We start from the raw sequence: 11077 nt of genomic DNA on the forward strand, positions 1-11077 counted from the left end.
CTCCTTTTTAAGCTGTAATAGCTGTCTTGTACCAACCACACACTTTGCATTCTGAACCGGGGATACCCTCCTCCCCAAAACCATTATAAAACATGACCCTTGAACCTGAAGCTCCCATTTCAAGATGGAACGATTAATGCTCTGATTTTCACCAGCTGTCTAATAAGCACGGCTTATTCACCGGCACTTCCTCATAATTGAAATTCAAAGGAAGGAGCCTAAAACATCAATGTGTTCAGAATAAAAGATGGAATCGCTTTAAGTGTGGTACTTACTGAAATTGAGTAACTTGTAAAGTTTTAATACATATAACATGGTCATACAGACTGTCCAACGACCACACAACTTGTTCCTCGATGTGTGATGAGCAGACACTTCCCAGCCAGGTCTGGGAGCCTTCCCCAGCATCCCAGAGACACCTGCAGGCTGGGGCTGGCGGACACTGGCAGGGGTCTTCCAGCAGCTTAGCAGTGGAGCAGAGCAGCAGGGGGCTCCCCACCCCACCCCCAGCATCTACCCTCTTCCTTCTGCGCTGCCACTTGGTAAAACACATGCACAGAATGGCTTCATTTTAAACAGGTGCCTTGCCTTAGATCTTAGCCTCCCTAACAGCTCCCTAAAAATGACCCTCTCTGGCACATTTACTGAGGCTGTTGCCGTGTGCAGGTGGGGATATGTTGTTGGGGACACACAGGATGGGGGTGGGGACAGAGGAATCCAAATTCTGTGGCACTGAGGAATCTTTTCTCACTGAAATACCTCCAGTCCCACCCTGTGATACCCACAGTGCTTAGAACAAAGGAGAGAAAACTCAATGTGGGCAACCTCGCGTTCCTCGGAGATGCTCTAAGAAACCCCAAAATTCTTTAGCCACCCCAGGAAGAAAGGGAGGGAGAAAAGGAAGTAGGAAGGGAGAAAAGAGAAGAAAGGAGAAAAAAAATCATTCTCAAATTATAATTTAGAAGAAAAATTTAGCAACTTCTAGACTTTTTTTCCCAATATTGGAAATTGAACCAAGAGGCTCTATACCACTGAATTGCCTCGCCAGCCCTTTTGATTTATTTATTTTATTTGTTTTATTTTATTTTTGAGAGGATCTTGCCTTAGAAAACTTGGAATCCTCTGCATCAGCCCCCAAGTGGCTAGGATTACAGGCATGTACCACCATGCCCAGCTCTAGACTGACTTTATACAGTCAGTTAATTCAGTTATTACCACTAAATATGAGCTTGTCAATAGAGGTTCATTCTAAGCAAAGTAAAAGTGTTATTTCATTAAAACTCCCAAATATTCTATGAATCGGGTGTTGTTTCCATTTTACAGATGGACACTGAGTACAGAGGAGCTTCTTGTGTGGACCCAGGGCTCTTTGTCTCCAAAGCCCAGGCTCTCAAACACACCACTGCATGGGGCTTTCCTCTGGGCTTCAGCTGCTCTGCACTCTGCAGGGGCAGCAGCAGAACTGCTGGGCACAAGCGCTTACTCCCTCACCTGCCAGGACATCCTCTCCTCCGTGTAGGGATGGAGGTAGAGGCCCACAGTGGCCCTGGACCATCACTGTGTATTAAATCTGTGAGATGCAAGATAAGTAACCAGAACACATACTGTGATCATTTGTCTTCTTTGCATCCAGGAAAGGAGGGGACTAGGTGACAGCAGAGGGAAGAAGGAGTGGGAAAAGCCCAAGTCAAATTCTCTGGTTGTCAAGAGAGAAAGCAGCTCTGGAACTATGTCCATGGGTACAATGAAGATCCCAGCACCTGTTAAACAGCTGGCTCAGTGGCCATGTCTGGATCTGCATGGACTCCCATAGCAGGTGCCTACCTCCTCCTCACCATGAGGAGGGTGGACCCCATCTCTATGTGCAAGCCGTGAACACCCCATACTCAGGAGTGGGGGTTCAAGTCTTCTCTAGTTGCAGAAGGGGGCTGGTGAGATTTCGAGGTGTCCATCAACAGCTAGCCAAGCACCTGGGAGGAGTGTTTTAGAACCCAGGCAAGAACTGTCCTCCCAGTGGCAACCAGCCCCTGCTCATCTGGAGACACTCGGGAACCAGCAGGGTTAGACATTGTGTATTTGCGGCCCTGATGAGGGAGGCAGCCTCTCCCCCCTCTGCAGGAGGGAGTGGATCACTAAGAAAGCAGAGCTGGTTTGCTGGGTCACGGGCCCTTCACTGGAGGATCTGAAGACTGGGATTTTGGTGTCTCAAAGCACCATCTTCTCACTGGAAATCCAATGTCATTGAACCAGACTGAACAGAGCTCACAAGCTCCACCCCAGCCAAGTTCTTTTGCTAGGGCTCTTTTGAACAACACTATAAATTCCACATACTAAATCTGGAATAATTGGGTTCCAGAGTCTTTTCTCCTGGGTTTAGAATTGTACTTAAAGCATTTATGCTGAGGTTTTGTTTTTGTTTTTCACCTTCAGTCAGACTCACTTGACAAGGAACTCCTTAGAGAGAAAGGACATGCTTGCCAGCAGGGGACACCTGGTTCTTGTCATCCTGGGGATATCGTTGAGCCTTGCAGGCCCTGAGAGGACCAGCAGTGCCATCTTGTGGGGTGATCTCAGCACCTGAAGTCAGGCCACAGGAACGAAGCCCTTGACTGTCAGGCTTTGAAGAATAACAAGGCAGAGGGACGTAAGTGGGGCAAGGCTGTCCCTCTGCTCACCAGCCACGCTCGTTGTTATTTTGGTGTCCAGAAAATTAAAAAGCCCAGAAAAGTAAGACCAGGTCAGGAAGATATTTCAAGAACTAAAAATAGCAGGAAAGCATTTGTTTTCTGGCTGTTTACTAGAAAGTGATTGTGATAGCCCCTCAGATGGGAATAGACTTTTTCCATAAATTTCATAAAAACACAAAGCCACATGTTCAGAGCAAAGTCAAAGAAGAGTTTCAGAATTTGTTTTAGAATTTGTGTCACTTCCATTAGGAGGATGGGTAGAAGGAAGGCTTTCCAGAGAATGGCCACCAGAGGCGGCCCCACCTCACCCACCCACCCAACTGGGTGCCACATGAGCCCTCCCACCCTACCCCGACCTCGTTCACTTCGCACTGGTGAATACTAATTAAAACATGCCCTTCTTCCTGAAACTGAGCTCTCTGTTCTCTTACACAGATATGCACACTCATGTGCACACATGCAGAGCTCAGTGGCCATGTCTGGGTCTGCGTGGACTCCCACAGCAGGTGCCTGCTCCTTGCCCTAGGCGCTCAGCACCTCTACTGTGGAGAGGCACTTGGAGTCTTTGGTGGACTTTAATTGTCCCCATCTGTTCTGCCTGGTGCAGAGGAGGACACAGTGCTGTCAACTGAAGCATGGGAGTGATTTTGAAGCCCCCACAGAGATGATCACATTCTTTCCAGCCAGTGCTCACCTGCCTGACCCACCAGCAGACGGGAACACACTGGGAGGAGTGTCCATTAGTAGGACTGGATCTGGTATGACAGCAACATCTCCCCCCTCTGTTGACATGGCACAGATACCCTCATGGGCTTCCTGGTCTTGGAGCAGCCTGACGCTCCTCCCAAGCGTGCTGCTGGTGAACTAGGGCTTTGCTGTGGTTTGGCCTCAGATAAGCACCTTTCCATGGAACTGAGTGGCTTTGCTTTAAAAAGTGAAATCGAGACTCTGCATATAGCTTCATACCCTGCCCCTGGCTCATTGGGCAACTTGGACTTGCAGGGAGATTTTAGGGGAATATCCTTTCTGAATACTGACTACTTTTGTACCAGGAAGAGAGGGAAGTGGCACATGATGGGCCCCTTCCCAGTCCCCGATGGCACTATGCACCACTGACCACTGTCAACAATGGTGGTGTTCCTTCTGTCCCTGTTTCATGGGCTGCATCGGAAGTGGGAGTGGAGGAGGAGCTGGTGACCCATCCCTGATGGCCCCTCACCCTCTCCTCCAGCCCTCTTCCCCAGGGCCCCCCGGCAGCTCTCAGGGTGCTTGGCCACCGTGCCACTTGCATTTGTTTCTTCTTGTCTTCGGTGGGCTTGGAAGCTAAGTTACTGCCTAAACCATGTCAAACCTTCGAGCCAAACAGAGGAAGGGCCTGGAGAGATTTTCCTCACGTCCAATCCAGCGATTGCGAGGCCCTTTCTTTGCTTACTTTGGAAACCCTTCTGTTCTAGATAAGCAGTAACCACACCTGGCCATAGGATCCACAGTGAAGCAAAGCTGGACTCATTATGAATGTGCACGGCAGTGTGCATGGGACAGGTGGGGTGGTGTTATCATTGTCATCGTCACCATCCACAGCTAACATTGATGGAGTGCTTTCTGTGTGCTAAGCAGTGTGTGTGTGTGTGTGTGTGTGTGTGTGTGTGTACTCATAAGCATACAGTCACCTGGTGTGGTAGGGTCTGCTGCTAGCCCATTCCACAGAGGAGGAAACCTGGCCTCAGAAAGGCCAAGCACCTGCCCACCAACTGGTTCCTGGCAGACTCAGATTTGAACATAGATGTCTGACAGCAGAGCCCACCTGGAAGGTGTGGGTTTGTCACCTTTCCTCCTGTCCTTCCACGTGAACCTGACCACTGCATCTTGACTGGTCAGTTAGGAAAGCATATTCCTGAAACCTGGGAACAGAGACCTATGAGGTGGGTAGAGTGTGGCCTGAGAGTCCCCAAGCTCTGCCCCTGGGACCTTGAACACATTTACAACGCCCTCTGACCCTCCGTTTCCTCCTTCAAATAGAAATCACACCTGCTGAGGAGACTCAGGTGAGCAGAAGTATTCTGCATTCCAATTAAGTGCTACAGACATAAATGATAGTTTTTAAGAAAAAACTTCATTTCACATTAGAAAATGAATGTTTAGATAGACTTAATGTATTAGCTGGTTGAACAAGAGACTCTTATATTGCATTTAGATGACTATCTGCATTCTAAATCATAGACAGAAGACAGACCTATAATTTGAGGTCCCTTAAAATGAGGGGTGGGGCTCCTGGCCACACTCATGTACCCTGGATGGCCTTTGTCCCAAGTCTGGCTCCCAGCACTTAGCTATTGTATAGCTTTCAGGAAAATTATTGACCATCTCTGATTTATCACCCTTATCTGGAAAATGGAGAGGAGAACCCTCCCTGCTATGTAGAATCCTGTTTGGGGTGATGGAAGGCTTTGCATTTTTCCAAGAAACACCTCCACTGGCTCTTTTAGAAGGTGTCCATGTGAATAGGAAAAAGCATTTGCAGAAAATGAACCCATGTCAAAACTACTAACCTGAAAATGGTTCTGCCCATGCTGCCATCTTGGCCTTCCCTAGGACCTGCGCTGCGCCTGGGTTTCCAGGCTTACTGATGTGCATGCGTGCATGGTGTGCGTCTCCCCCTCCCCAAATCCTCTCACATGGTAGCACCCAACCCCAGTCCTTATCAGCATGCTTGGGAAGGACAGGCTGACCAGTCGGAAGGGCAGTGAACCCTCCCTGCTGTGCAGAATCCTGTTTGGGGTGGCGAGGGCTTTGCATTTTTCCAAGGGTGGTGCAGCACACCCCAGGGTGAAGGAGGACCTCACACCACTGGCTGAGGAGAAGAGGGCACTGGGTAGGTTGCCCCGACCACAGCTGCCTAGCAGTAGCCATGCTGTGTGACAATTATTAGCCGTGGGTCCTTTCATAATCATTTGCTCAGGGAGAGCAGTGTCAACGTGGGTGCCCTGTGAGGACAGGGTGGGTACCTGTGGGGCGATGGGGAGGTTCTGGGCGATGCTGGAAACCACACTGGAATGCGTTAGGGAGGGGCAGCCTGCAGGATTTTGAAGCCACCCCTGAGCCTGGGAGGGCATGTCCCAGAGGCCATGGCAGACTTCCTCAAATTTGGCTGGGCTGTCCCACTGAAGAGGGTAGACCCGGGAAGGGCCTCTGGGCAGAGTACAGGAGCCCTAATTCATGTCACCAGAGACCCTTGGCCTGCAGAAGCACAAGAGCACCCCTGTCAGCCCTAAGTTCCCATCTGGCCCTTAAGGCCAGAGGTGTGGCTTGAACCTCTCAGAGGCAGGGCAGAAATGCCGAGTTGTTGGGGACCCCTACTGACAAGGAAATCTTCGTAAAGTCCTAGAACACTCAAAAGTCTTCCTGGTGATTTATCTATTAATCACATGTTGAGAGGGTAGTAAGTGGGGCATGAATACAGTGTGTTGGAATTGACTTCAGTCACTGCTGCTTTGGAGTCCAGTGGAGTTTAAGAATGTGAATTCATTGGGCTGGGGATGTGGCTCAAGCGGTAGCGCGCTCGCCTGGCATGCGTGCGGCCTGGGTTTGATCCTCAGCACCACATACAAACAAAGATGTTGTGTCCGCCGAAAACTAAAAAATAAATATTAAAATTCCCTCTCTCTCTCTCTCTCTCTTTCTAAAAAAAAAAAAAGAATGTGAATTCAGGTTCTCAGCCTTCGGGACTCTAGGGGAACTGAGTCCCTGAGCTCAGTCTTAATGTCAGCCCCCCTCTGGGGTGTGAGGGCGCCACCCCCTAAGTGCTGTTTCTGGCACTTCATCCTGTCTGTCTGCGGGCCCATAAAATGCCAAGCTTTGCTCACCAAGGAAATTTAGAGAATAAGGAACAGGGAAGACCAGTCAAGACCAGTGACCCTGATGATGTGGTCATTATCAGGTGAGACACAGGACCAGGCTCAGCACTGCCTCATCCCCACGGGGCACAGCTTCAGTTCCTGCTGATGTTGGGAATTGTCCCCAGGACTCCAATCCAGACTGACTGACTCGCAGTGCCTTGGAGTTCAGTGAGTGTGTTGGGTGAGACTGCCAAGGCCTGAGGGTGCGGGAAACAAGGGAGGACAGTCTTCCCTGTCTCCATTTCCTGAGAGAGAATAATGGTGCACCTTCAAAACAACACCTGTCAGAACAATCTCATCAGATTACATAAATCCTCAAAGCAGCTCTCACACTGTATAGAACCTGGAAAGTAGGTTACCCTGGGCACGGGCCCTGATGGAATCTAATGTGCCAGTGTTTCCCAAGCACAGCGGTGCACCCGACTCTTTTCCAGGTGTCCTTGTTTAAACTACCCCCCCAGTCTCCTCCTCGTGGCTAGAAGGCTCTGCACGTGCAAACACGATTCTTAATTTTTGAAGTATCATCTTAAAGTAAAAGCCTTGCCTGCGATCATGCCTCATACGCAGGAATTAGCCTCATTTCTTTTACCACTTTATTTCTGACTGGCACCAAACAGAGGCACTGGAGAAGAGCAACGCAGGATGGAGCCTTTGAGGCGTTACTGATGCCCTACCCTTGAGCCTGCTAGTCTAATAGAACGCACAGTGTTTAGGTCGCACCCAAAGTCTGCTCTGCACACAGCTCATCCCCCAGTCCCATCACTGTCCCTGCTACAGACCAGAATCAGCCCTCATGGGAGCACATAAGTTAGGTTCACACCCTTTCTGTACTTCATCCCTTCAACTGTGGCCATCAGACCCTGAGTCACGCAGACCACTCCTCAGTCTCAAACTCCAACCCCAACAGGATGATCAGAGCCTGCCATGGCTGCAACACTGAAACACAGGGTTGGTGTGGCTGCAGCCACTTCCTGAGCCACTGTGGCAGACACAGTGCACACACCTGCCCTCCCTCCAGTCCACTTGACTCCCTGGAGCCCCGGTGGGCTCTGGTGACGGGAGAGCTTGCGTGATGCTCTTGATTCATGCCCATCGCTACCGATGGGTGCCCATCATGTGTGATCTGGATGCGCACGGATAGGCAGCGTACATTTTAAGACATATATCCCCAAAGTAGGCTTGAAAGGTGATACTTGAATTTTTACTTCTTTATTCATCAGTATTTACTCATTTAAAAATATTTAATGATAATTCAATATGAAAATTTAATATTTACTTCTGTGGTGCTTAATATTTACCATTTCCGAATTCCTTTCCAAAGGGCTATCCCCACCCTGTGGGAGGCCACTGCTGTGGGAACCCTGTTATCTGTCCCCTCCTCTCTTCCCTAACCCAGAAGTGTCCATCAATTTTAGGTATAATGATCCAGAAATTCCCTCCCCCGAAGCCTAACTAGCCACATTGTGCAGAACATAACACAAAGCTGGCCGCACCCAGCGCAGCTGCACCCATGGAACCTCCCTCTCCACTGTCACCTGATTGTTGTCAGAGCATGTTCTTTACTCTGAGTTCCTTACACGTTTCACTGACTGTCTCCCTAATGAGCAAGAGCCAAAGGGCAGCTAAACCTTGGCAGGTGGGCAGGGGTGTGTTGGCTGGGCTAGAGACCCGAGGAGTGGCCTCCTGTGGGTGCTCCTGCAGACAGCCCTGGGATGACTGGACTGGGGTCATTCCTACTGCTAAGTTCTGCTTCAGCCCTAAGTCTGAAGGCCACTAAGCAGCCACGTTGGGACCATCTCATTGAGAGGCTCCCAGGGCAGCTGGAGGCTCAAATTATTAAGAAAAGCATGTGCATCTGTCCACAGACCTGGACCGCATGTTAACAGTGGTCATCACCAACACACTTTGGTTTGTCTCCTCTTCATGAAGGCTCATATTCTACTAGGGTGCCATATTCTGCCCTCGCAATACCGTTGACAGTTTGGGAAGATGGGTATTAATTTACAGGTGAAAAAGTGACAGCTGCCATCATAAGGACCTTGAGTCCATGATGCTTGGTGGTCCACAGGTGCCAGGAGTTTGCATCGGTTGTGGGGTCTCACTGGTTAGAAGTTTCTGGAACTCATGGACTCCATGGGGACACTGGGCGGGGAAGCCCCTGGTGGAGAGGGAGGGAAATTCACCCCAGAGCCAAGCTACTTCCCTGTTTCCACAGTCCCACCAAATCAGAACTGCCCAGCTTCCTCACAGTGAGAATTTGAGGACTGACCGAAAAACAAGCCAAAAGAAGTTCTTTGGGGCTGTGTCTTCTGCCACCTGTTTTCCTCTCTCACTCTTTGCTTGGACTCACTTCAGAGCAAAGCTTCCTAGTGGCCTTTCCAAAGGGCCTTCAGACTTAGAGCCCCACCACCTGGTGCTTGTGGACACCAGCACCCAGGGAGGGGTCGGCTCCCATCCTCCTTGGGCCTCTTTGTCGTTCCAGCTGCATGTCACCTTCTGTGGCCGGCCTGTTAAACCCGCCTTTCCCTCTTGTTTTCCAGCCCGCCTAAACCAACCGTGTTCATCTCGGGAGTCATCGCCCGGGTAAGCTCACCCGCCCGCCCTGCGGCACCTGCAGCACCCACGCCGTGCATCAGATGAGAGCATCACACGGCCTCCCAATGCTGGTTCTTGGGAACCCCTCCTAGACTAACCCGCAGAACTGCGCACCCCCACACACACACCCGGGGCCTGTGACTTTCTTTTTTGTCCCGTTTTCTTCATGCAGCACGTTTCTGACAGAGGGGACCTGGCTGCCCCGTGGTCAGGGACCACCTGCCTCTGCCCCTGCCCTCTGCAGACAGCCAGGGCTCCAAAAACCATGCCCTGGGGCAGGCGTTCTTCAGTGACCTCAGCTAAAAGTGTTCTCATATTTTTAAATGACTTTAAACGTCAACATAAGAATCATGTCACGACACAAGAGAATTTAAGAAATACAACTTGGTGTCCATGAATAGCTTTAGTAGCACACAGCTACGTCGTCCACTATGTACTAGCGATGGCTCTTTCTTCTGCCCTCTGCTGAGTTAAACCCATGGTTCAGTTGCACCCTAACCCTTCGAATCCCCCTTATCTGGGAGACTACACTCTGCCTGTCTGCAGGCTTTCTCCATAATGCCACCTGGGCTCTGCTGCTCTCTGCACATCCAGGTCCTGATCATGCCATACCTGAAGAAAGGGCCACTAGTGAGGACAGCTCTGTGATGGAGCTGTAGCCACAGCCATCCAAACACCCTGGGACAGACAGACATGTCTGCCACACCAGCACAAGTGTGAGGCCACCCCATGGCCAGGCTCCACCAAGCACAGCCCCGTCACAGCCCACTATTGGTGCAAGAAGCCAACTGACCCCCCCACCCCCTGGAAAACAGCCATGCCCCTTTTCCTGTACCTTTCCTTCCCCACCAGCACCCAGGCCTGGCCCACAGCCATGATGGCAAATCTGAGGCTCAGGTTTTGGTCCTTTTGCCCCTAATGTGGATGATCACAAAGACCTAGCAGGGGAAGCTGCCAGCACCCAGCTCAGGGCAGAGCCAGTCCTGCTGTGCATCTGTCTCGTGGCCTGGGGCAGAGCCAACGAACACAGTCTCTGTGCTGCCCTCCCCCCCCGCCCAGCTCCTGGTCCTGAGGCCCCCTGAGAGCCTCAGCCCCCAGCCACAGAAGAGGGGCTCCTCACTGCTGAGAGGTCACTGCCCCATTGCCCCTCAGCCCCTGCTTTCCCTGCAGGAAACCAGTGGATGCTGGGTGTGGGGCCCTGGCACCTAGCCCACCCTTTCACAGTGGCTCATTTGTGTCTCCAACAGGGTGACAAGGACTTCCCCCCAGCGGCTGCACAGGTGGCTCACCAGAAACCTCATGCCTCCATAGACAAGCACCCTTCCCCCAGGACCCAGCACATCCAGCAGCCTCGCAAGTAAAGGAGCACCTGCACCCCGACACCCCGACAGTCCTGGCTTCGCTTCCCTGTGACGTCCCCAGTGGAGACCCAGCACCTTCTTCAAGAGCTGCTCAACCTGGGAAATCTAAGACAAAGCCAAGCATCCCTTCCTTTGTCTTAAATTTCCATATTTAAAATTAGAAATATTCAAACCCCAAATGTGTTCTAAGAGTCTTGGCGGGATGTCATTGAAAGATCCTCGCACCCTCCCCCAGAAGTGCCATTAGCAGAATTTGCTGAGACCCAAGTAAAATGAAGTCCTTCACCCTTTAGCCTAATTCTGTCTTCGCGGTGTTCTGAAGTCCTGCCTGTGGTCCTGAGAACAAGAGAGCACAGTGTGGCAAGATTCAATAAGGTTAAGGAAAAGCACAACCTTTTCATGCTTTTTAGCAAAAACGTAACAGTCTACACGGCCACGGGAGGGTGTGACATAGGGCTGGTCTGGCAGGTCTCAGGGAGGGCCTTTGAGCAGGCACCTGACACTGAATCCCTCCCTGGGCAACAAGGGTCTCAGTACC

At 50.9% G+C, this 11077-nt stretch overlaps 1 protein-coding gene across 1 annotated transcript in view; it reads left to right on the forward strand.

Moving 5' to 3' along the window:
- The window catches only part of Dap (death associated protein), a 58288-nt gene extending 47457 nt beyond the window's left edge, over window positions 1-10831 (forward strand). The window contains exons 3-4 of the mRNA XM_076856217.2: window positions 9124-9166; window positions 10426-10831. Of these exons, the coding sequence (XP_076712332.1) occupies window positions 9124-9166; window positions 10426-10539 (157 nt within the window). The 3' untranslated portion in view covers window positions 10540-10831. The remainder of the gene's footprint in view (window positions 1-9123; window positions 9167-10425) is intronic.
- The last annotated feature ends 246 nt before the right edge of the window (window positions 10832-11077 follow it).

Source organism: Callospermophilus lateralis, chromosome 5 (genome assembly GCF_048772815.1).
Source record: "Callospermophilus lateralis isolate mCalLat2 chromosome 5, mCalLat2.hap1, whole genome shotgun sequence".
In the NCBI taxonomy this organism is placed as follows: Eukaryota; Metazoa; Chordata; class Mammalia; order Rodentia; family Sciuridae; genus Callospermophilus; species Callospermophilus lateralis.